Source organism: Peromyscus leucopus, chromosome 8a (assembly GCF_004664715.2).
Source record: "Peromyscus leucopus breed LL Stock chromosome 8a, UCI_PerLeu_2.1, whole genome shotgun sequence".
Taxonomy (NCBI): Eukaryota; Metazoa; Chordata; class Mammalia; order Rodentia; family Cricetidae; genus Peromyscus; species Peromyscus leucopus.
The window spans coordinates 56723755-56750879 of record NC_051085.1 but is presented as its reverse complement, the minus strand read 5'-3'; the positions used below and the strand labels follow the sequence as shown (position 1 = coordinate 56750879).

Here is a 27125-nt window from a genome sequence, read left to right as displayed (position 1 = left end):
AGCGTAGAGCTACTTATTAACCATTTCTTTGCTCCAACAGAATGAGAGGTCTTAAACAATGTAAATTCTTCTAGTCACTTATTACAATGTATCTACAGATATGTGACTCAAAACTGAGGCATAAATATCCTCTAATATGGCATACGCCTTTAATACCAGCACTAGGGAGGCCAAAGACAGGAGGATCTCAGTGAATGCACAGCTAGCCTGTCTATATTATGAGAATCAGGTGAACTAGGAGTACATAGTCAAACTCTGTCTCAAAATAAAACTCTCTCTCTCTCTCTCTCTCTCTCTCTCTCTCTCTCTCACACACACACACACACACACACACACACACAATCTAACTTCAACTCCATTGATTCTATAAACTCTACATTATACACTATGTATCTTTACTGCCACCTTTCCCCCCTTGCTTCTTTGAGGCAGGGTCTATGTAGCCCTGACTCTCCGGGAACTCCTATGTAGATCAGATGGCCTTGAACTCAGAAAGCCACCTGCTTCTGTCTCTGGAACACTGGGATAAAAGGCGTGCACCATAATACTGGTCCCTACAACTTTCATAGAATTCTTTCAATCCTTCCCATGTTAACTTGGGAATATTCTAAAACAGCTATTTCATGCTAAGATGGTATCAATTCAGGCTTTGGGTTTTTTTTGTTTGATTGTTTGGGTTTTTGTGGGTTTTGTTTTTGTGTTTTTGTTGTTGTTGTTTTTGCTTGTTTTCAATATTTATTTATATATGGGCATTAGAGAGCCATGGCATGCATGTAAAGAAGACAATTTGAAAAAACTAATTCTCTCTTCCCATAATGTGGGTCCCAGGGATCAAATTCAAGTCAACAAACTTGGCAGCAAGTATCTCTACAGAGCCATCTCACCCACCCTCAACCCAGTTTTTGAGGGTTTTTGTGGTTTGTTTGTTTTTGTTTTTGTTTTTCAAGACAGCGTTTCTCTGTGCAGCCTTGACTATCCTGGAACTCGCTCTGTAGACCAGGCTAGCCTTGAACTTACAGAATCCGCCTGCCTCTGCCTCCCAGTGCTGGAATTAAAGGCGTGCACCACCGCCACCGGTTCAACCCAGGTTTTTAACTTCTAGATTCATACTTGGTTTAACTAAAGTGCTTCTTCCATAGCTGAGTATTTTATTCGGTATGTTCCTGTTACTCTCTTCTCATAAACCATCCCTCACATTTCTGTACCACCGTAATTACTTCAGTTAAGTGCCCTACATGACACAAAACATAACACTGACTAATAATAAGCAAATACTCAATGTCCATTGTAGTAGAAACCAGGTTAAGCTGATATAGAGCATCTCACATAAGTCTCAATTTTTAGTAAATAGTGTAATTCCTGTTTTACAAGAGCAAAAATCAGAGCAGAGTAATGTACCTCAATTCACATTGAGTAACTGATAGTTGGGATTAACTGTACAGTCAGATTCCAACATCTACTATGTAAGTATATATAAATATATGATTTTAACAGTAATGTGAAGACTATTAAAAATGTAGAGGGTCAAAAAAATATAGAGGGTCAAAAAGAATTTAATGGTTTTGGACCAGGCAGTGATATATGGCTATAATCTCGGTGCTCCATTTGGGGGAAAGGATGGGAATTCTTGTTGAGGCCAGCATGAGCTATAAGACCCTGCCTTTAGAGAGAGAAAGAGAGAGAGCAAAGAGATTGTCTAACACATTATTAAAATGGCTTAACATTTAATTTCCATAAACTTTATTTCTAAGAAATAATATGGTCTGAATTAAAAACTCTAAAATTCCAATATACAAATAAAATAGACTAAATTCATGTCAATCTTGTCTAAAGTTTTCTGCAGGGGTAGAAATGTTTCTATTAGTGCTGTCCAATATAGTTGACACATGTCATATGTCATTTACTTACCATCTGAAATGTCTGGTGTGACTAACAGATTTTGGAACATTTTGTAATCTAAATAGTTGCATGTAGCTAGTAGCCACAGCTACCACACTGGACAACACAGGTGTAAAACATAAAACGCCAGAAAAAGACAGTGCAGAAATCCTTACTGCATTAACAGTCACATCAATTAATATATGTCTTTACTGTCTCAGCTCCAATTAACTCAAAACATATGAACCTCCAATAGATTTAAATAGATCAAAGTCTTCTACAGTTGTTCTCTGATATCCCCTCTCTCTCTCTCTCTCTCTCTCTCTCTCTCTCTCTCACACACACACACACACACACACACACCACCTGTAACATCAACAAAACTGCCATTAAAAACTGCCATTGGGGGACCCTTCAACTTCTGCCTAGTAAGACAATTTTATAAAAAAACTCAAACACGTTTTCAATTCTCAAGAAACATGCCGATTTAAAGTGCTTGCTTACCTTGATTCTCCACTGCCATTTCTAACACTTTCTTCATCACTGTGTCCATTCATTGTAAATATCAAGTAGTTTTAAAATAAAACACAAATCTTCCCACGTTAATAAAAGATGAATATAAATGCGAACTTCCTCGAATATCAAAATTTCAAAGATGAATTTTCTTCAACATTCACAGGTTTCCTGGGACTCCTCTCTGAGTCACCTGGGGGAAAAATACATTAGCAGTTAAGAATATACGCTGTAGGAAAAGAAGTAAGCCCGATTTAGAACCCACAGAAATGTACCTAGGCCATTAGACTAGCGGTGGCAAGAAAGATGCAGAAGCCTTTTACTTACAATAACTAGGCATCTATTAAACACATTCTTAATTACTTACAAGAATTTAGCCCGCCACTGCTAGTGCTGTTTTGACAGAAGGAATTTAAAGATTTGTAGGGTAACAAACTTTTCGAGGCTAATTGCTACTGTGTAGCACTATTTATATAGATTAAAACAAAGTGATACCATGTAACATATACATACACCCAAGAGTGGAAAATGTGGTTTTATTTGGTAACTTCGCCAAATAAACGAAGTGAGGATAAAGGTTATGTTAATGAAGCTCTAATTCCTATTACCAAGAACTTCATACTCCAGCTAAAGAAAGTTTTTAAATGCCCATATGGAAAAGAGTGTAATAAAAAGTATCACGATCTTAGCAAAAATGCAAACGCCAAAACCGAGGTTCTTATCAGGTATGAGTGAAAGGGGAAAAAAATGTATCCAATGTGGTACTTAAGACGCCTTGAAAAACATAAAAGGGTAATACAAAGAATACACACTGTATCTTCTTTTCAAGGCAAGCGATTGGGGGGAAGGGGTACCAAGACACAGTATTTCCACCTCTTAAGATTTCACCAGAGCACTCGAGTCACCTACAAGCCAACCACGAATAAACAAAGGAGATCTCTGGCAGGGGAGGGAGAGGAAGAAGCGGGGGAAGGAGACGTCAGATCCTTCCCCAGCCAGAAAGTACCAAGACACACACGGAAAGGCAGAGTTGTCCTCTGACTCCAGCAGAGACTTCACTCTGATTCTTCCCACTCCACAGAACAGGGAGGGTCAAACAGGCTGCTGCCACCTCGGCCGGGGCCGACCCTGCACCTGGATCAGGCTCTCGAACCTGCAGAGCTCGATCTTCATACCACCTCTGCAAGAACAGGTCAAACCCACAGCACTCAGCAGTAATTCCTAACGTTAACTATTAATTCCAGCCCGGGTGAAAAAGCTTTACTATTAAACCGTGTGTCCAAGTCCTCCACCTCCTCCTCCTCCTCCTCTCCGGAAAGTCTACGCTAAGAAAGTTCACTCGCCTGGGCGCTCTTTCCCTTTCACCTTCCTCTCGCCCCTCAAGATGGCTTTCCCCGTCCGCTGGAACTTCCTTTCCAGCCTCACCTCCTTTCTCCGCCTCGGCGTCTTGCCCTAAGTTCTCTGCGTCCGGAGTGCCGGGACTCCGGACGCTCCCGCGCCTCAACAATGAGCGCCCCCCGAAGTCGCCCAGCCTCTGCAAGCCCTCCCTTCCCGGCCCTGGCAGTCGCCGGACTCCGGGCTAAGTTTGCCGGGCGGCGGCGCCGGCGCGCGAGGCCGCAGCACCTTCCCTCCCCGCAGCCGGGCGCCGCGGCCTCCTTCCCGCCTCCCGCCGCTCCCGCAGCCCGCCGCGCGCCCTCCCGGGCTCGCCCGGCCGCCGCCCCCCTCCTCCCTCCCTCCCTCCCTCCCCTGCCCCCCCTCCCCTCCCCCGGTCCGGCCGCCCCGCGCTCCCACGTGCTGGTCCCCGCCGCGCGCCGGGCAGCGCCGCCAGGCCGCCGAGGATGCGCCGGGCCGCTCTCCCACGCCCCCGGCCGCGGCGCGCCGGGCCTCGCGGGCCTCGCCGGCTCCCGGCCTTCCCCGAAGGGCCCGCCGCCTCGCCGACCCGTCCTTACCGGCGGGCGCAGGGCGGACGGTGGCGCGGGCCCGGCGCCTCGGGTGAAGGATGCCCCGCGCGCGCGGGGCCGGGGGGTGGAGGGAAGGTGGAGGGGGGGCCCGCGATCCTGGACGCCCAGGCCGCGGGACCCGCGCCGCGGACGGCCGAGGGGGAGGGGGAGGCCGCGGGCGGAGACGCGCGGGGCTGCGGAGCGGGTCCCACGATCAGTTCATCTCCGGGCGCCGCCGAGGCCGAGCGGGAAGTACCGAGGGCGCCGCCTCCTCCGCCGCCGCCTCCTCCTCCTCCTTCTCCTCCTCCTCCTCCTTCTCCTCCTCCTCCTCCTCCGTCCGCGCTCCCGCCCCGCCGCTTATCGGCCGCCGGCAGCCGCCATGACGCCGAGACCGCGAGCGAGCGAGCGCAACCGTCTCCGCCGCGCGGCGCCGCCGAGGTCGCCGTCGCCTCCGCCTCCCGAGCGACGTCACCGCCTGGGCTCACTCCCCTTCCCGGCGCGCGGCGGCGGCGGCGGCGGCGGCGGCGCGCACGCCCGGGCCTTTCCGCCGACGCGCGGGCGCGGGCGCGCGGGCGCGGGGCGGGGCGGCGGCGGCGCGCGCCCCTCGGGGGAAGCCGCGGGGCTCGGGTGGAGGCGCGGCCCCGCCGCGGGTCTCTAACCCCGAGGTCGCGTCGGGGGGCCGCTCCCGGAGCTGGGCGCTCGTGTCACCGCACCGGTGCGCAGGGGGGTGACCCGGGGCGGAGGCCCGGCCACGGCCTGCGGCGGTGGGTTGTCGGTAGCGCGCACCCGTGTGCCGCCGGAGTCCGGCCTGAGCTGCTGCGTCACCGGGGCAGCCTGGGAACCCGGCGATTGGGCAAGCTCGCCGCCTCCCGCTGTGTTACTCGCCTGGGCGACCTGCGGCTAAGTCTCTTCCCGGGCGGGGCTCCTAGTGAAAGAGAGAGAATAGAGTGCTGCCTGTTGACATCCCGTGACGCTGCACGATTCGTGTGTGGGTGGCCCCTGCCGAGTTCATAAAAGAACTTTTACAGCAGAGCCTGGCTGTGTCCCTCCCTGGAGGGCGGGTGGAAGGGTGTCGTGCGGAACTGGAACAAGGAGGGGCGTTGTAACTGTCCGGGTCTAAGGTGCTGCAACTTTGTTGACAGTTTTTGTCATTATGTATCCGCGGGCCTCGGTGTGCCGGAAGCAGGAGCTCTTCAGGCATGGTGATGTAGCTAATCTATGTATGGTTTTTTTATTTTTGTTTTTATTATGCTTTTTTGGTTTTAAATGAGCGTCTTATTACGTTGCCCAGGGTGGCCTCAGGATAATCCTGTTGCCTTCGAAGTGTTGGGATTACAGGCATGTGCCACCACACCAAGGCTGTTTTTGCAAGTGTTTGGATTTTTGTTTGTTTGCTAACTTGTTTTTAAATAAAAATTCTTTCTGGCTTCATTTTTCCCGTCTGTAAATTAAAAAAAAAAAAATTAAGACAGTATACAATCACTTTGCGGTAGTGGCACACGCCTTTAATCCCACCACTTGGGAGGCAGAGGCAGGCAGGTCTCTGAGTTCAAGGCCAGCCTAAGTCTACGGATACAATCCAGGCTGTTCTGTGTATTGGTGAGATTACCATTGTACCCACCATGTGGGGCTAATTTTTAAAACTTCCTAATTTGTTATTTGAAGTTAGATTTGCTGTAAAGGCCCGCCTTTGATGTCAAATGAGTTTGACTACCATAATATTCTCCAAATAATTCTTAATCTATTTGGGAAATTTCTTTTTTTTTTAAAGATTTATTTATTATGTATACAGAAGAGGGGTGCCAGATCTCATTACAGATGTTTGTGAACCACCATGTGGTTGCTGGGAATTGAACTCAGGACCTCTGGAAGAACAGTCGGTGCTCTTAACCTCTGAGCCATCTCTCCAGCCCTATTTGGGAAATTTCTAATAACATTTTTAACTTTGAAGCTTTATGTTTTGAATAAAATAACAATATACTTCATTGCTTTGTAATGTCTTAGAGTGACTTCAGAATATAGAGAAATACAATGTATAAAAAATTGCAAGAATCTTGCCTGTTTGGGTCTTAAAGGTCAAGGTATAATGCAAAAATGTGTTTTGGATATTTGTTAGCTGCATGATTAAATTCCCTTGTTTGTTTGATTGTTTGTTTAATAAATAAGTCTCTTACATTTTATTTCTTGTTAGTGTTTGCCTGTGTGCCATAGCACACAAGTGGAGGTCAGAGACAACCTCCGGGAGTTGGTTCTCACCATCCACCATGTGAATCCAAGGGATGTAACTCAGATTCTTAGTTTGGTGGCAGGGGTCTGCAAGCACTGAACCCAACCAGTTGCATCTCTTGTTAGTACATCAAATAACAGCCTCAGAGTGATTATCTAAGCATGTAAATAGCAGAAAGTCCAGAAAATTAGCATCAACCATGAGGGGTTTGGGCTTGTTTTGCTGCTACTCAATTTCCATTTGGAACACTTCATAGTCCTTTGGGTGAGTATGACATTTACAGATTCTAACACATTATTCTGTGAATCCTTATTTCTGATACATTGTATGAGTAAAGCTTGCCAGTGGATGTCTGGGATGGTTACTCTTTATTGTCAACTTGATTGGACTGAGAAATATCTAAGAGATGATGTGTAAAATATAGAACTGGATATGTCTATGAGGTCATTTCCAAAGAAAATGAAAGGATTGAAGCACCTACCTCATCCCTGCATGGATTCAGATTTTGATGGACTATGGGATGTTGTGGAACTCTGGTGGGTAGGGCCTCAGTGGAGATAGTCACTGGGGGTGTGCCTTAGAAAAAAACTATATCATGGCTCTGGCCTCAAAACAATGAACCAAAGTAAACCTTTCTTACTATAAGTTGTTTTCTCTGGAATCAGGTCATAGTGACATGAATATGACCTCCAACAGTATTCTTAAATAGATATACTGAGAAACACATCCAGAATGGTAAAATGTGCCCCCAGATAGATGGAAAACAGTAGCTCTTTCTCCTCTAACTTTGGGGTTGCCAATATAGGAATAAATATATTCTTTCTCCTACTTAATATTAAAATAGAGTCTGACTTAAGATTGTTGCAGTTAGTATTTTTTTATTTCATGGTCATGTGGAATTGACATATTCTATAAGAACAACTTTTGAATTTTAGTGTTGTTTTTTTTTTCCAGTCTAAAGACATGCCCTATAAGACACAGTGCTTTCTCATAGGCCTCATCAGACTTGGTGACCATAAGATAGACAATACAAACTCAAGTGTCAGTGTTACTGAGTTATTGTATTGTGTAGGTCACGTGTTAAATGCACTTTCAACTAAGGGTGTTTTCAATTTTAGCCTATGACATCAACCTGAGTACCTTGCCAAACAGGAAGAATTTTCCAAATGTCATGTGTAAATTTATAAAGTTCTTTGATAGGCTTGCAAAATTTTAAGTCATAGTAAATGTGACACATTTTCTACTTTTCTAGTCATAATTTTCTAAGAGTTACTGTTTGCAGAATTGGGCAGAACACTTTTCTCAGGACAGTTGCCTGGCACTTCATTCCACTGCATCCACTGTGGGTGATTTCCAACCTATGCAGTGTTTGGAAGAATTCTCTAGTACATTCTGATAGCCATCTCAGTTCAGACATCTTAGTTACTATATTTGGAGATTTTGACTGATAAATTGTTTTCTTTTAAAAAGTGTTTTCGGGCTGGAGGGATGGCTCAGAAGTTAAGGGCATTGACTCTCTTCCAGAAGTCCTGAGTTCAATTCCCAGTAACCACATGGTGAACCATCTGTAATGGGATCTGGTGCCCTCCTCTGGCTTTGCAGGCTGGATATAATGATATACATAATAAATAAATCTTTTCTTTTAAAGTGTTTTCTTATGCTTATTTTTTGTGTGTACATGCATGTGCATGCACATGGTACAATACATATGTATGTGTAGGTCAGAGACAACTTAAAGGAGTCAGTTCCTTCCTCTCATTATTTGGGTCCTAGAGATCAAATTCAGGTCATTAGACTTGGCAACAACTGCTGTTACTAGCTGATTAATTTTCTTTTTAAGACATGGGTACCTGTAGGAGACAGTCTCCCTATCATAACAAGCATGACTTTGGTTCCCGGGCTCAAGTGACCCTCCTGCTTCAGCCCCCTGAGAGTTGGAACTACAGGCTTGCATGATTCTACCTCTTTAAATTTTAAGTCCCTTAATGTTAATAAAATTGCAAATGAAAAGTTCTTAAAGATGATTCTAAGAGGCCACTAGATATAGAATCTAATAGGCATAGAAAGATATAACTTCTTCTGATTTCAAAATTAAATGTATATGTGTATATGCAGTAAAAGAAAAGAGATAATTAAATTGTCAGATTAGTTCAACAGTGTTGCCATGCCTTCTTTTCAGTTTTTTTGTTTTTTATTTTTTGTTTTTTCACTTATTTTTTTGAGACAGGGTTTCTCTGTGTAGCCCTGGCTGTCCTGGAACTCACTCTGTAAACCAGGTCTGGCCTTGAACTTACAAAGATCCGAGTGCTGGATTAAAGGCATGTGTTGCTACCACCCTGGCAAACAAGGCAACTCTTATAAAGGAAAACATTTAATTGGGGCTGGCTTACGGTACAGAGGTTTAGTCCATTATAGTCATGGTGGGAAGCATGATGGCATGCAGACAGACATGTTGCTGGAGAGGTAGCTAATAGTTCTACATCCAGACTGGCAGGCAGCAGGAAGAGAGGGTGACACTCGGCCTGGCTTAGGCTTCTGAAATCTGAAAGCCTACTTCCCAGTACCACACTTCCTCCAACAAGGCCACACCTCCCAATAGTGCCATTCCCTGTGAGCCTGTGGGAGCATTTATTCAGACCAGCACACTACTCTGCTTCTGTGTTACATTATGAGACCCTTGAATATGGAAACTGTCCACATTACATCATATTAAGTCATTCTATAAACTTATTTCATCTCAGATATTCTGCTAAGGGACAGGGAATTGTCATAGAGTGAAACCAGACACATTTAGGGTTTAATACAGGAAATAACCACACTGAATTCAAAACTGAGAAATATAAATATAAGAAGAAACATAATCCTATGAGAGTAATAGATGCTAGTTAGAAAAAAAATCTCTCCAAAGACAATGCAGTGACCTGAGAACTGAGGAATTAGTATGAATTAGACAAAATTGGCCACTGAAGACATTCTTTGTAGATCAATGTGAGAAAACATTCTTGGGCCAGAGGAATCATCACACTCATTTGTTTAAAATGGGCTTCATTTTTTTAAAAAGTGTCCTTCAAGGATGTTTGAGAAGCATTTCAGTGATGAATAGATCAGCACCACACCTTCAAATGTATTCATTACTTTTCTCTTGCTGTGGTGGTTTAAATGATAATGGCCTCTGTAGGCTCATATATTTGAATGCTTGGTCACCAAGGAGTGCAACTGTTTAAAAGGATTACAAGGATTAGGAGGTGTGGCCTTGCTGGAAGAGGTGTGTCACTGGGGGTGAAACTGAGGTCTCAAAAAGCCATGCCAGGTCTCCCCCTCTTTCCTTCTCCTCCCTCCCACTCCCTCCCTCCTCCCCCCCCCTCACTCTCTGTCTGCAGATCAGGATGTAACTCTCAGCTACTCCAACACCATGAGCGCCACCATGCTCCAGCCATTACCCCCCCCCCCCCGTGACAATAATAGACTAAACATCCGAAACTATAAGCAAGCCCCTAATTAAAGGCTCTTTTTAAGAGTTGCCTTGATCATGGTGTCTGTTCACAGCAACAGAACAGTGACGAAGACAGCTGCTATGACAAGTTCCCAGCAAAGATGGCTTCGAGGAAAAGCTTATCCTGGCTTACCGTTTGCGTGCATTGTCCATCATGGTAGGGAAGTCATAGTGACAGACATGTGAAGCAGCTGGTCACGTGGTTTCTATAGTCAGAAAGGAAAGAGAGATGAATACTGGTGCTTAGCTTGCATTCTTGTTTTTACTTAGTCCTGGAACAGTGCTGCCCACATCCAGAGTCAAGTTTTCCTCCCTTCTAAATGTATCATAGACACAAGCAAAAGTGTTTCCCTGGTAACTCTAAATTTAGTCAAATTGACAGTGAGGATTAGCCATCAGAATAAAGGACTGTAGAGTACATAGTACTGAGAGAGCAAACAGCGACTGAGTGAGAGGGTCTACAAAGGCAAGGCTATTCAGGGACTAAGTGGATTGTGTAGGAAATTAGGAAACCATCAAAGGGATTTTAGCTTGATGGTGACTTAACAAGATTGGTAAATTGAAAATTGTACTCTAGATATAAAGACCAAGTGAAGATTAGGATGTATCAAAGTAGATAGGATACTCCCAAATTAGTTAGAGGTTTTTGCAGATAAAAGAAACTGAAACTGGAGTATTGGACCAGTGTAATAGAGGAAGAGTGAGTTGGAGGAACAGTAGAAACACTTCCTGGAGCTGGACTGAGCATTAGGAGGAAGAAGTTACTTGTGTATTTACAGCTGAATGGTAGTGGCATTCATTCACTAGAATGTTAATGTATTTGGAGTTGTCAGGGAGGTTCAGGTACTTCCTGAATTTCTGCTGCCTTTGAGTCATCGAAGCAGCTTCTAAATAGAAGTATGGATCTGGGGACAAGCTCCTTTGGGCAGAAAGGATTTATATTAGCTCCATTCCAGGTTACAGTCTATTACTACTGGGAGGTCGCAGCAGCAGAAGCCTGAGAGAGCTGGATACATCACTTCCAAAACAGAAAACTGGTGAGTGTATAGGGAAAGATTAAACTCGTGAGTATACATGAAACTGACTTTGGAATAGCTTAAGTCCTAAGTAGAGGAAGACGAGCTAGAATAGCTGTGGTTCCCAGGGGGTGTTATGCTCGACAAGACAAATGACTCCGTGCTTCAAGGAAGGAGCCGCAAATAAACAATGTCAAATGCCATTGTGAAGTCATGTGAAACAAGGCCTGGAGAATGTCCATTGGGTTTAGTGACGTGATGGTCATCAGTTACCACAACAAGAACTGTTTTGTTGAGCAATATGGCCATAAGATAGATTGAAATGGAATGTGGTAGATGATAAATAAATGGAATGAATCTAAATTCCTCACAGGATTTGACTTTTTTTTTTTGTTTTTTCGAGACAGGGTTTCTCTGTGTAGCTTTGCGCCTTTCCTAGAACTCACTTGGTAGCCCAGGCTGGCCTCGAACTCACAGAGATCCGCCTGGCTCTGCCTCCCAAGTGCTGGGATTAAAGGCATGCGCCACCACCGCCCGGCAGGATTTGACTTTTAATTGGGAGGGAATGTATCTTTTTTGTTATTTTAAATGTGTATATGTGTCCTAGTGTGGGCATGTGCACATGAGTGGCACCCAGGAGCTGCAGTTGTGAACCTTGGAACTGCAGTTATAGGCAGATGCAAACCACCTGACATGGGTGTTGGGAACTGAACTTGTATCAGCAGAAGTAGTGAGTGAATGCTTTTAACCCCTGAGCAGCCCCTTCAACCTGGAAGGTCTTCTTTTCTGTCTTTGAGGATTTTGACTTATTTGCTTTGATAAAAGCCTTAAGGTGTTCCAAAGACAGTCATGGACAGTTGTGAGCTGCCATGTGGGTGCTGGGAATTGAACCTGGGTCCTCTGGAAGAATAGCCAGTGTCTTAACCACTGAGCCATCTCTCTAGCCCCTTCCTTTCTTCCTTTTAATAACTTTGTTTTTCACCCTATAACCCAGGCTGGCCTCAAACTCATGATCACCTGCCTTAGCCTGCTGAGTGCTGGGATCACAGCACATACAACAATTCCTACTTCCAGCTGGTAATAAGCTTTTGAGATGAGTTTGAATATATGAGAGAAGAGTTGGATATAAGAATTTTCTGCAAAGACTAAAACATATTAATCACTGGAGAAAGTAAATATATGAATTTTAAGTCTGATTAAAGCAAATATGTTTCCTGTATTTTTAAAATAAGGAACTGAACAGCAACTAGCATTGTTTATCCTTACAGGATATGGGTGGCCTGGTGATCTGAAAGAGATGCCTTCTATAAGTCTCAGGCGTTTGAATACTTGGTCCTCGGTTGGTGGCTGTTGAGGAAGCATTAGGAGGGATAAGGCACTGTAGAAGGAGGTGTCCCTGGGGGTGGACTTCTAAGTCTCAAAGCCCATGCCATCCCAGTTATCTCCTTCTGCCTCCTGACTCTCAGTGGCAACTCCAGCCACCTGCTGCATGCCTCTTGCTGTGCCATCACAGACTAACCCTCTGAGATAACCACTTTATTCTATAAGTTGCCTTGGTTATGGTGTTCTGTCTCAGTAGACAAGTAACCAATACAGATGCTCACTTAACTGGTAAGAGTTTCTGTGGGCTCTCTAGTCCCCCACTAATACATGTACTTCCAGAAAGACTAGTATTTTTAGAAGGTATTTGTTAATTGTGCCAAAATGTAGAGCTACCTGAAATGCTTTGCAATAAATTGTTCAAGCCCTACCTCAAACTCAAAGGAGTCTGTTCCACTGCTCTGGGGTAGAGCCCTCCCCTCACCCCTCTGAAAGTACATTCTTTTAAAGCTCCCCAGGGTGAGTGTAAGTGCCATTAGTCTTGAGAAACACTGATGTCACCCTCATAATAACTGCACTGACTGCAATAACTTAGTGTTTAGATGCAGTGTGGAGAGGCCAGGATAGAAACAGCAGTTCTTTTCCTTTTCTTTTCTTTCTTTCTTTCTTTCTTTTTTTTTATTTTTTTATTTTATTTATTTATTTATTTATTTATTTATTTATTTATTTATTTATTTATTTTTGGTTCTTTGAGACAGGGTTTCTTTGTGCCTGACCAGGTTTCATGCCTGACCTGGAGCTTGCTCTGTAGACCAGGCTGGCCTCAAACTCACAGAGATCCGCCTGGGTCTGCCTCCTGTGCTGGGATTAAAGGTGTGGGCCACCGCCACCCAGCCTAAACAGTGTTTTGTTTGTTTGTTTTTGTTTTTTGAGACAGGGTTTCTCTGTGTAGCTTTGGCACCTTTCCTGGAACTCACTCTGTAGCCCAGGCTGGCCTCAAACTCACAGAGATCCACCTGCCTTTGCCTCCCAAGTGCTGGAATTAAAGGCCTGCGGCACCACTGCCTAGCTTCAAACAGTGGTTCTTAACAGCAGTTAGAAGGCAAATTTTATCCCCATGAGGGATAAGTGGCAAAAATCTGGGAACATCTGTGGTTGTCATGGCAGATGAGTCTCATATATTAATGTGAGTTAATGTGCTGATATATAGTAGTTTGAAGACAAGGGCGCTTCTGGAGATCCCACAGTGTGTCAGTCAGCTGCTTTTTTCCCCCTTAACAAATGCTCCAGTGCCATGCCTGCCTGCCACAATGCTTCCCACCATGATGACCATGGACTAACCCTCTGAAACTGTAAGCAAGCCCCCAACTAAATGCTTATCTTTTATAAGTTGCCTTGGTCAAAAGCCTTCTCTGAAGTATAGCTGATTATTTCCTATATTTTAAAAAAATAAAAATAAACATAAAAGCCAATTTTAAGCTACTTCGGGTCTTCTGTCTTACATGCTTAGATACATGCAGGAAATATGTACGTCTAAAGAATTATTTAGAGAAAAGAAATATTGGATTTAGAGCCAAGCTTTGCACTATGTCTTCTTCTGTCATTGGTTAAATGACAGTCAACAAGTCAATTACTTGGGGGATTTTTGTGATTATGAAAAGAGGTGTTAAGTGACTTGGGACAAATAGAAAACTATATGGGGATTTTAGCCTTGATTAACACCCTTCCACTAAGAAAATTCTATACACATTTGGAGTTCAACCTCAGCCACAACATATGAACTAGAAGACCAAACTTTAACTTTTCCTAGATGAACTACTGGTCCTATCTGGATCAAACAGGTTGTCCTGAGAATGTAAAATCAGAACTGAGAAATGTTTGTCGGGTTGTTATCATTTGAACTAGAAACATGTAAACTTGGGCCAGGTCTGCCTTGTGTGATAGCATGTGGCAGGTGGAGAATCAGGGTCTGTGGGGAAGAGGAGGCAGTACAGGCCATGTCATAGTCCTAGAGTTCTGTGAAGATGATTCAGTCTTCTCTCCCTTGCAGATCAGGAAGCTGAGACTCTTAAAGGACATGTGGAAGCTGAAGAAACCCAGGCAGTTTTACTAAAGTCTGTGCTTTCGTGAAGCACATATCAAAACACAATATAACAGCTACACCAGTTCCTGACCTCCATCCTTTGAGAAGTTAGTCTGTTCTCATCTTTGAATTCTTTGTCATAGCTCATCCTTATAAGAGAATGTCACATCTCGGGTTCAGCAAAGTGCATTTCTACTGGTTGCAGCAGCAAAGCCCTGTGCTTAAGTGGCTGTGAGTGGAAATGCAGATACAAACCACAGAGAAAGTAATGAGTCAAGTCAAGAGAAAGGAAAGGTTATACAGAGTTCCCGTTACAAAGTGGGGATTCAGGGTGTTACACAGTAGCGATTTTTTTACCCCAAGAGGCTTAGAGCTCAGATTGTATAGAAGCCAAGTACTTTTAGAACTTTCAAATGTATAAGTTACTACATACTAAGTTTCAAAATGCACCTAGAAGATACATTCTAAACAAGGTTTCCAGATGGAAGTAGAATGTATTGACCAGGGTTCTCTAGAAAAACAGAACTGATAGAATATATATATATATATATATATATATATATATATATATATATATATATATATAATTAGAGTAGCTCACAAGCTGTGGTCTGGCTAGTGCAACAGTGGCTGTCTCCTGACGAAAAGTCCAAGAATCCAATAGTTAATCATTCCATGAGGCTGAATGTCTCAGCTGTTCTTCAGTATATATCAGAGTCCTGAAGAAGTAGGCTCTAATACCAGGAAGGAAGGAACTTGCCAGGGACAGTGAGGGCAAGCAGGCAAAAAGCAAAAGATTCCTTCCTCCCTGTCCTGTATATAGGCTGCAACAGAAGGTGTGGCCCAGATTTAGGGTAGTTCTTCCCACCTCAAATGATTTTTTAAAAAAATTCCTCATAGATGTGCCCAATTGCTTGGGCTTTAGTTGATTCCAGATGTAGTCAAGTTGACAACCAAGAATAGCCATCATGTTGCACGAATCCTAAATGGTCTTTTAATAAAAACCTGGAGCCAGATATTAGGGTAAATGCTGAAAGATCAGAGAGACAAAGGAACAGGCCACAGCCACGTCTCACCTCACCAACTCTACAAATCCTCTAACTGTATGCCTGAGTCCTCAGCCTAAAGGATCTCCAGTTCCTGTCTCCTCACGCCTTATATGCCTTTCTCCACCCGGCCATTTCATTTCCTGTCTCAACCTTCTTAGTGCTGTGATTAATGGCATGTATGCTTCCCAAATACTGGGGTTAAAGGTGTGAGCCACCACTGCCTGGCTCTGTCTCTCCTAGACTGATTCAATATCATGTAGCCCAGTGTGGCCTTGAACTCACAGAGATCCAGATGGATCTCTGCCTCCTGAGTGCTAGGATTAAAGGTATGTGCCACCACTACCTGACCTCTTTGTTAAGTCTAGTGGCTGGCTCTGTCCTCTGATCTTCAGGCAAATTTTATTAGAGTACAACAAAATATCACCACACCATCACATAGAGCAAGTTGCCAAATTTGCTCCAGATTTGATCAGTTTGATGGTCATCGGCTCTTTTGTGCCCATCACCTGTGATCTGAGAATGTAAGTCCACATAAGAAATGAGAATGGGCATGCTGAATTGTAACAGAAGTTTTGTCACACTGTTTCTAATATTGCCCTTGACAAATGAGTGCTCAAGGTAGAAGCCCAGTCTACAAGGTGCTGCTGATGTAAGGCACTCCAGTTCCTCAGGTCCTTCCAAAGCCTCTTCTGCTGTCCCTCCCTGAGTCTGCCTCACAGAAGTATGGTGATTCCTTCACTACCAGTACCCACCATGCCCAGGATGCCTGTGCCATTGTGTATAAAGCTATCACTGAAGGTCAAGCTGCCATGCCCATTTATTCTCTTATTTGACTTGAGGCTAAAACAGAGAACAATGTGGAAGGAAAGAGGGCCCAACTGTTGCTAAGAAACAAAAGTCCCAATGAACTGACAACTCACAGTGAAACCTGATCCACTATGGTCTTAATTAAGCATTAGTTAAACACAAAAGGAATCTTCCTAAGAGAAAATGGGCAGGCAGTCCCCACAATAGAGTGCTTGTGTGCCATAAAAGCACAAAGTCTGCAGACAGTCTATCTCCTCCTGCAGAGCCCATCTATCCTCCAATATGGAAGATTCTTCACCAGACAGACAGAAGTGATACCTTCTACCAGATGAGGATCTGCAATATCTGTTTTCAGGAGTAACCCTGAAAGACCCTGAAAGGGAATCCAAATCAAACTGTCTTAGTTACTGTTCTATTGCTGTGGTAACACACCATGACCAAGGCAGCTTATGGAAGAAAAAGCATATTGGGACACCCAGTCCCAGAGGGTTCGAATGGTCATTGTGGAGGGAACATGGCAGCAGGCAGACAGGCATGGTGCTGGAGCAGGAGCTGAGAGCTCACATTCTTACCCAGAAGAACAAGGCAGAAAGAGAGCTAACTGAAACCTCAAAGCCTACCCCTAATGACACACCTCCTCCTTTAAGGCCACACCTCCTAATCCTTCCCAAAGAGTTCCACCAACTGGAGACCAAGCATTTACATATATAAGCCTATCTGGGCTATTCTCCTTCAAACCACCACACAAACATTACCAGATTTTCTAATAATTGGTTAGAAGTGGTTCAATGAGCTCACACCTTAGAAGACTCCAGCAGTTTATTAGCACACTACTCCATTTCTGCAGGACACAGTTTATGTTCTTGTTGGAGTAGTTTTAAAAAACAACAACCACCACAAATGATGAGCCTCTGGCAGGCAGACAGAAACTCTGTGCTGATTGTCAATGAAGAAATTAATTAATTAGTTAATTAGTTAAAATAAAACAACACACACATACAGCTGCCATTTGGCTTTTTGAGACAAGGTCTTTTATAACCCAAAGTGCCCTTTAATTTTCTATGTAGCCAAATCTGGCCTTATATTGCTGATTCTCAAGCTCCTACATCTCAAATAATGGCATTTCAGGTGGGCACTCTTGTGCAATATTAGTTTAAGATGGGTTACATTTATTTATTCTGTGGAATATTTGTTTAATGATACAAAGATGTGTTGTATTTTATGTTGCATTTGTTTGTTTTTATAAAGCTGTGTTACTTTGCCTGCCTGATATAACTGATTGGTCTAATAAAGAGCTGAACATCCAATAGCTAGGCAGGAGAGGTATACATGGGGCTGCCAGGCAGAGAGAATAAATAGGAGGAGAAATCTAGGCTCAGAAAAGGAAAAGAGCAAGGGGTGAGAAAAGGAGGAGAGGAGGACACCAGGGGCCAGCCACCCAGCCATAGCGTAAGAAGGAAAGAAGATATATAGAATAAAGAAAGATAAAAAGCCCAGAGGTACAATGTAGTTAAAAAGAAATGGGATAACTTAAGTTAGAAAAGCTGCCTAGAAACAAGCCAAGCTAAGGCTGAGCATTCTTAAGTAAGAATAAGTCTCCATGCCAGGCAGTGGTGGCGCACTTCTTTCATCCCAGCACTCGGGAGGCAGAGGCAGGCCGATCTCTGTGAGTTTGAGGCCAGCCTGGTCTACAGAGCGAGATCCAGGACAAGAACCAAAACTACACTATGGTGGTATTTTATTTGTACTGAAATGTGATTTTAATTGTACACAGAGAAACCCTGGGGGGGGGAATAAGTCCCCATGTATTCATTTGGGATCTGGGTGGCGGGCAACCAGCTATAGTACACCACTATACCCAGCTGAGCCGGTTGAATTTATAGTTCATCAATAGAACATAGTATTTATTCACTTCCTGGATGTCCTGTATATACCCATGTTCAGAGTAGATACTAGAAAAATAATGTTCAGAAAAAAAATGGTTTTTCTCACTTGGAAATGACCTTTTCTTTTGAAGGAGAAGAAGAGTAAAAAGATAAATAAGGAAATATGACTAGATATTGGGATAGTTTTAATAAGAAAAAGACAAGAGTTATCTCAGAGCAAAGATAAACACATTTAAAAGGGAAGTACTAGTAGGTGGTCAGAGAGCTTCTCTGGACTGGGCTGGGATGGAGTAGATCCTCCAGGAAGGCAGAGGAAAAGCAGGAAGGAATACAATTGAAAAGGTGCCTGGGCAGGAGAGGGCTTGTTTGGGTCCTGTGAAGACCCAAAAGCTGGGGGCAGCAAGGGACCAGCTGATGAGAAGTTGAGAACCCACCAACTAATTAGTATTATTAACATTTACTTTATTTGTTTTTTGTTGTTGTGTTAGTGGTATGTGTGTGAGTGTGTGTGTTGGTTTGTTTAGGTTTTTTTTTCTTTTGGGTTTTGTTTTCTTTTCTTTTTTGAGACAGGGTTTTTCTGTGTAGCCTTGGCTATCCTGAACTCACTCTGTAGACCAGGGTGGCCTTGAAATCACAGAGATCCTCTTGCCTCTCCCTCCTGAGTGCTGGGATTAAAGGCGTGTGCCACTACCACCCAGGGTTTGTTTTGTTTTTTAAGACACATCTTTCCATTATGTAGCCCTGGCTGTCCTGAACTCACTCTGTAGACCAGGGTGGCCTTGAACTCACAGAGATTCACCTGCCTCTGCCTCCCAAGTTTACCGTTGTGACACCACTCAGGCTTACTTATTTGTTCTTTAGGAAGCCAGGTCTAGCACTTGGGAGGCTAAGGCTGAAGGATTGTCGACTTGGCCAGAGACTCCTTTCTCTTTGTATTTTCAGTAGTCTGTAGATCTTAAATTCTTGAGTATCTGAAATGTTTAGAGATTTTGTATAATAGCTAAAATGCAAAAATTATTTTAAAATTTTAAACCAATTTGGTTTTATGTTTTCTTTTTATTTGTTATTGTAGGTTTTTTTTCTGGCTAGTTAATGTCATTTAATTAGAGCAATATAAATAAAAATTGGGCGGAAAAAAAATTGGGCAAAATTACTATTTCATATATGCTAGTAACCAAATCTCCAAAGAAAATGAGAGCTGAGGTTACATGATCTTCAAAGGTTATTGACACCTATAAATTTATAAAAGAAATATATTTAAAATGAATGGGGGGAAATGCAATAACTTTGACCAAGTTTAATCATGTATGACCTTCATAGGCAAATCAACACCTAATTTAAAATTTAAAAAATGTGTTTATTGGGATATGTGTGTGTGTAATAATAATTAAAGAAAAGGAGACTGTGAATTTGAGAGAGAGTAGGGAAGACATGGGGACTTGGAAGGAGGAGAGGGGGAATTGATATACGTATATATATAATTTTTAAATTAAATAAATTTTAAAGAAAAATCAATTAAAAAAACTATAAAACTATCACTATAAGACAGTATAGTCCAAAAAGGGTTAACTGAGTGACTCACTGTGTCATACTACAGCTTCCATGATGAGATTTTTCCATTTTTTCTTTTCTTCTTTTCTTTCTTTCTTTTAAATTTTATTCTATTTGTGTGGGTGCGTTGCAACGGCAGAGGGTGGATACAAAGGGACAGGGGAATGAATGCGATTGAGATGGATGATGTGAAAGACACAAAGAATAAATAAAAAGATAATTAAGGAAGTATCCTGCCTGCTTTTTATTTTTCTGCTTGTCCTGCTTCTTTTCCCATCCCACTGTCAACCTATAAGCCTAAAAGGAGTATTAAAGACTCCAAGCATCTCCTATGGCTTCACTGCCTCACACCCTCAGGATGCTCTCACCTCCTTTGCATTGGTTCTTACAGGAGTTTGTATGATCTCACCTTGGTCTGACTCCAAAGTCCTCTCCCCTGGGTTTTGCCTCAGCTCACTACATTCCAGCCATTTGGCTCTCTTTCTGCCACACACTCCTGTTTCTTGTTTTCCTCTGTTGGCTTTGGCTCTGGTTCTGTCTGTGCTTACAATGCTTTTCTCCGATCTTGGCATGTGTGGCTTTTGGTGTTCCTTCAGGTCTCAGGCCAGATGTCCCTTCCTCAGAGACCCTGTCCTCCATTACTTTCCCTAGCTGTCCCATTTATTTTCTTTATATTAATGATGATGATTTACAGTTACCATGTTTCCCTTGTTTATTGTCTACTGCCTCATTCATGAGCATGCTCCATGAGAAAGAAGTCCTGTGAAACATTTACAAAAGTCAAGGCTATCTTTAAAGTCAATTTTGCTTGTTTGGAAGTTCTAGCATATCCCTGACCAAAGAATGGTCCTCTCCTGTTTGGGGAAGGTCTTCCTCTTCAACCCAGCATTGAGTTCCAGCCCAGCCAGAGATACACAGTTAAGACCTTGTTTCAAGAAAAATGTCAGTTTTGCAACATTTTTTTTTTTTAAGGAAACAAAGCTAAAAGTGAAGCATAAAATTTTACAGACAGGACAGAATGACAATAACCCTCTTATTGTCTTTTTCATGATTATACTGTAAGCACTATCTGTTATTTCTGACACTATCATCTTTATAAGATAAATCATATAGTCTAGCAGCAGAAATGGTATATAGTAGAACATGTAGGATGGAAGTTCCATGTGGAATGTAATGTCCACAGCACAAGCTGGTGTTAATCCAACATCCACCCTCCTTCCCTCTGTAGCATAGAGGTCATATAGGCCAAACTTAGAGGTCAGATTGATTGAGCTAAATCAATTGGAGTAAGCCAAACCCCTTGTCACTCTAATAAACTTATGGGTAGTCTACAACAATAAATTAACGACATGCCTACACCATAGATGACAGTTAACAAATGGACTCATAACCATTTGTTTGGAGTTATTAACTATGAGAGATCTGTTTAGAAATCCAGAAAAGTAGATCAGAGGGGAGGGGGGGCTAGGTGTGGTGGCTCATGTCTGTAGTGTAGTGCTTAGTGGATGAAAGAGGATCAGGAGTTCAATTTCAGTAGCCACTGAGGCCAACTTGGACTGTGTTTCAAAAGAAGAGAGCTGGGTGTGATGAGTGTTCTAAATAAGTTAATTAACACATAATAAAGTCAGAGGCTGGAGAGCTCGGTTAAGAGCACTTGCCTCTCTAGCAGAGAACCCAGCTTCAGTTCCCAGAACCCACGTCACAGCCCTAGTTCCAGGGGATCCAACACCCTCTTTTGGCCTCTGTAATAACTGTGTGCATATATAAACAATCATACACATAAAATAAAAATAAATTAAAATCTTCAAAATAAGATAAAGAAAAAATGATGGTGGTGATACATGCCTTTAATCTCAACACTCAGGAAGCAGAGGCACACAGAACTCTATGAATTCAAGGCCAGCCTGGTCTACAGTGAGTTCTAGGACAGCCACAGCTACATAGACCTCATCTCAAAAAAATAAATAAATAAAAATAAAAAAGAAAAGTAAAAAAAGAAAAGAAGAAAGAAAAGGGGAGAAAGGAGAAAAGAACTAGAGGAAAAGAAAAAATAGCAGAGCATGAGCCCTCTCTCCTCTGATATTCTATGTGTCTGTAAATCCAAGAACTCTCACATCTCTTCTGCCCTCATTAGAGAGCTGCTCTAACAGCAGTATGTAGCAGAGAGGTGGTAAGAACCCAGAAACAACAAAGAATGGAGTCTGAACTGCCAGAGGAAGCTGGTCCTACGCATAGAGTAGACTCTGTGGTTCTGCTTGCAAAAGTCAGTGTGGTCGTCAACCATTAACCCAGGGACTGAGATTGCTAAAAGCTGATGCAGCCTGATTAATAACAGTCCTTCTCTACTTACAAAAAGTCAAGAGTAATGCAAATTAAGAAATAATGTTCAGAATATATTATTTGGAAAAAATGGAAGTTTCTAGCAGAAGAAACTTTAAAAATGTGTTTTAATGCCTTTAATCCCAGCACTCGGGAGGCAGTGGCAGGCGGATCTCTGTGAGTTCGAGGCCAGCCTGGTCTACAGAGTGAGATCCAAGAAAGGCGCAAAGCTATACAGACAAACCCTGTCTCGAAAAAAAAAAAAAAAAAAAAATGTGTTTGCACCTGGAAATGGGAAGAGAAGTGTAGCACAATCCTTAAAGGGTCTTGTTAATAAAAAACTCAGGAGCCAGATATGGGGTAAATGCTGAAAGATCAGAGAAGCAGAACAAGCCACAGCTAACCTCACCTTGCCAACTCCTCAGCTGATCTTGTTTCCTCAAACTGGAAGCTTCTGTGTCCTCATCCGAATGGAACCCAGCTGAACTGCTGCTAAAAGCCTAAAAGCTTAACAAACTTAGTTCCTGGTACATCTACCTTATACGAGAGATGGCTCGGTGGTTAAGAGCACTGGCTGTTCTTCCAGAGGTCCTGAGTTCAATTCCCAGCAACCACATGGTGGCTCACATACCTTTCTGCTTCCTGCCATCACTTCCTGGGATTAAAGGCGTGAGTCACCATTCCTGGCTGTTTCCAGTGTGGCTTTGAACTCAAAAAGATCCGGACATATCTCCACCTCTGGAATACTAGGATTAAAAGCATGTGTGCCACCATTTTCTGGCCTCTATGTCTACTAGTGGCTGTTCTGTTCTCTGACCCCAGATAAGTTTATTATGGTGCACAATATATTTGGGGACACAATACCACCACAGAGAAAAGACAGGCAAGGGCTGTTGTTTTTAACTGTAAATGTTTCAAAACAATCTGATCCCTTAATTTGGTTTTTTTAACTGTTAAAAGAGTTTTAAAGCCTGATGATGTCTGGAATTTTAGTTACATCCATTTTAAAACTCATTATCTTAAGTTATTGGCTTAATACTGTCAACTTAAAAGTAAAACTCTTGCGTTTGGCATTCAAGATGTAGAGAATGCAGATAGTAGATTAAGGAACGTGGGGTGGACAGAGAGGAAACAAAGTTAGAGGGATGTCTGACTCTCCTATCTTCATTTATATAAAAAAAACATTTGAAGCAGGATAATTTACAAAGGAGGTTAATTTAGCCCACAGTGATAGAGATCCCAGGGCCCACATCTGAGGATGGCCTTCTTCCTGGAGCAGCATAGAAAAAAAAGAAAGGAAATGTGCCTGAGTCCCCTACGGTAGGCCTGCCTTTCTTCTTATAAAGCCACCAGAATCTAATCGTGGAGATGCTATTCCAATGACCTTATGACCTTTTCTAACTCTAATGACTTCCCAAAGTTCCCACCGATAAGCCCGGTAGTTGGATTGTTTCCACCACCCTCATATGGCCTTACAATGGAGGTGAAACTTCAATGTAAACCCTCAGAGGACAGGCTCAAACATAGCGTCCCCTTTTGTTCATTTCTGAGTTCCCACTGGTGAAGTGGCCTAGAGTGGGTCCTTAAATATCCTCAGAAAGACCAAGTGTCCACAGGATTAAAGGACAGGAAGGGGGCACCAGATGTCTAGCCCCACAAAAACTCTTGGACAACAAAGTTGGGAGAGCATCAGGTTGCTGGGCATGTGTAAGATCTAGGACAGCGGCACACCCAGAGATGAGATTCCTTGCTCCTTCCCCCATCTCCATCTTGGCTGTCTTCTCCTCATACCACTCACCTGTGCTAACGGGATGCATGTGACAGGAAAGGCAAAAGGAGTCCCACCTAGGAAAGGGAATGCAGGATGCCAATAATCTAGAACAGAAGGGATGAAGAAGGGCAGTGGAGGAGGAGGAAAAATTGAACAGAGTATAAGGATAGGTATGATATGTACGAAAATGGCACAATTAAACCCAATCCAGTTGCTGTGTCAGTTACTTTTCTGATGCTCTGATGAAACACCATGATCAAGGCAACTTGGAGAAGGAAGAGTTTGTCTGGGGCTTACCATTCCAGAGGGATGAGAGTTCATCACCATTACAATGGGAAGTGTGACAGCAAGTAGGCATCCAGCTGAGGGCTCTGTCTTCAACCACAAGCAGGAAGCAGAGAGCAAACTGGGAATGACCTGTGGCTTTTGAAACCTCAAAGCCGGCCCCTAGCGACATACTTCCTCCAGCAAGGAGGAAACCTACCCAAACAGTGCCACCAGTTAAGGACCAAGTGTTCAAATACTTGAGATTAGGGGGGATTATTCCATTCAAACCATCATATAGCCTAACTTTAAAATGTTTTTAAAATTGAAAGGAAATGCTCTTCATAATGAATAATAAACATAAAGTTTCCCTGTATTTGGTGGGCCAGTCTGGCAAATGGTCTATTCATGGTTCTCCAAAGTGACAAAATCAGTTGAGATATGTTTCCAGATATACGAGATGGAATCCATCAGGGACACAGACTCATTGGATAATGAAGGTGAGGCAGTCTCCGGAGGCTATCACAGGCTGGGGAACTGAGGATGCTGGGAATGTGGTCCAGTCCGAGTCTAAGCACCTCAGAGACAGCAAAGCTGGTAGTATAAAACTAAGAAAGCAGAGATCGATGATGTGAGCCTGGGAGTCCTAAGGGTAGAAAATATAAATTTCTGGTGTCTGAGTCAGGAAGTCAGTGCATTCACAACCTGGGAGACGAGGGACAACTAGCCTTCCACATTTGATCTCTCCAGGCCCCTGGCCAGTTGGGCAATGCCTGCCCACATCAGGTATGGGCTTCCTGACCCAAAACCTCAAACATACTTCTAAGCTCCTCTGGAAACACTTTCACACATGCACCACAAGTAATGCCTTTCTGGATCTCTAGACATCTCTTAACCCATTCAAAAATCCCACTTAAAATTGACTATCACACCTAGCTGGCTATGGGTCAGTGAAGAGGCCTGACTTCACATTAGTGCAGCCATGACAGGCTGCAGACTAACAATGCCAGGACTGGGCCTCACCATCACAATAACCAGGAAAAGCCACAAACTGTACCCTGCAGGGGGCCAATCAGGATTGAGACAAACAAGTACTAGATGCTCCAAGACATAAAGGACAGCTTACATCACTTGTATGTAAGTTGCCAGTTTCCTGCCAGCAACACCAGTACCAATCCCTGTTTGACAAGACTTCTGTTGACCCACTCCTGACTGTCAGGAGTTCAACCCCCTTCTGAATCTGGAATTCTCCTACCCTCCCACCCACTCCCACCCCACCCCACCCCACCCCTGGGTGTGTCCTCCTAAGTACAAGGAAGAAGCTAGCTCCAGCCTCTTTATGTAAGAGCACTATCCCAATCCTAAAAACAATGACCTTGGAAGTTAGCATTTTGACATTCAATTTTAACTTTCAATTTTAGGAAGGACCAAGCTTTTAGACCGCAACTATTCTCTCAGCCTATTCTCTTTTTTTTTTTTAGACAGGGTTTCCAGCCCTGGCTGTCCTGGAACTCACTCTGTAGACCAGGCTGGCCTCTAACTCACAGAGATCTGCCTGCCTCTGTGTGGTGAAATTTTGTTGTACTCTAATAAAACATGCCTGAAGATCAGAGGACAGAGCTAGTCACAGAGTTAGCCATAGAGGTCAGGCAGTGGTAGCACACACCTTTAATCCTAGCACTAGGAAGGTTGAGACAGAAAGAGATACGGCTGGGCAGAGGAAGAAAATAACGCAGGAGGAGAGAGGAATTAGGCCCTTTCAGCTGAGCACTCAGAGGCATTCAGTCTGAGGATTCGTGGAGAAAGAATCTTCTCTTTTCGGCTGAGGAGTTGGCGAGGTGAGATCCTCTGATCTTTCAGCATTTATCTGATATCTGGCTCCAGGTTTTTATTATAAAACCATTTAGGATTCGTACAACATCTGCCTCCCGAGTGCTGGGATTAAAGGTGTGTGCTACCACCGCCTGACCCATCTCTCAGCCTATTCTTTGTTTTGTTTTCCGAGACAGGGTTTCTCTGTGTAGCTTTGCGCCTTTCCTGGAACTCACCTGGTAGCCCAGGCTGGCCTTGAACTCACAGAGATCCGCCTGGCTCTGCCTCCCGAGTGCTGGGATTACAGTGCGCCACCACCGCCTGACCCATCTCTCAGCCAATTCTTTACACCCACAGTACCTCTTGCCATGTACCTTCATGACATGAAGTTGGGAGCATAAGAAGTCCACTGGAAATGTAAGAGGAAATGAAACATGGTTAGGAAAGGAAAGACACGCACACAGTGGTACAGACCTGACAAAAATCTCAAACAACCAAATGTGGAACTCCAGAAGAAAATACTGTCTTTTAGGTAAAATCTTACACTGGGGGAAAAAAAATGGGCAGGCCTGGCTTCCACTGCCATGCTCTGTCATTGATTGACAGCTGCCAAGAAAAAGATTGGTTCTGCTGGAATGATGGGCTTTGGCTTCCTATGGAGGCAGGTAGCTTAATGGCGCTCAGTGGAACTGGACGGCAAGCTCCTTTAAGACTTAAATTGTATTATTTATCATGAGTGTGTATCTATGTATATGTATATGTGTGGTGTGTGTGTGTGTGTGTGTGTGTGTGGTGTGTGTGTATGTGTGTATGGTGTATGTGTGTGTGTGGTGTGTGTATGTGTGTGTGTGGAATATGTATGGTGTGTGTGTGTGGTATGTGTGTGTGGTGTGAATGTGTGGTGTGTATGCATGTGTGTGTGTGGTGTGTGTATGTGTGTGTAGAGTGTGTATGGTGTGTGTGTATGTGTGTGTGTGTAGAGTGTGTATGGGGTGTGTTGTGAATGTGTGGTATGTGTGTATGTGTGTGTGTGGTGTGTGTGTGGTATGTATGTGTAGAGTGTGTATGTGTATGGTGTGTGTGTGTATGTGTGTGTGGTGTGTATGTATGTGTATGTAGAGTGTGTATGGGGTGTGTGTGTGTGGTGTGTGTGTGGTGTGAATGTGTGGTGTGTGTATGTAGAGTGTGTATGGGGT

General features: G+C 43.5%; 1 protein-coding gene across 2 annotated transcripts in view; it reads right to left on the bottom strand.

The window, feature by feature from the left end:
* The window catches only part of Chd1 (chromodomain helicase DNA binding protein 1), an 80729-nt gene extending 76305 nt beyond the window's left edge, over nt 1-4424 (bottom strand). For both annotated transcript variants that reach the window (XM_028866571.2, XM_028866572.2), the window contains exons 1-2: nt 4341-4424; nt 2383-2584 (exon numbers count right to left, since the gene is read on the bottom strand). In XM_028866571.2, the coding sequence (XP_028722404.1) occupies nt 2383-2435 (53 nt within the window). In that variant the 5' untranslated portion in view covers nt 2436-2584; nt 4341-4424. The remainder of the gene's footprint in view (nt 1-2382; nt 2585-4340) is intronic.
* Nucleotides 4425-27125: the final 22701 nt, after the last annotated feature.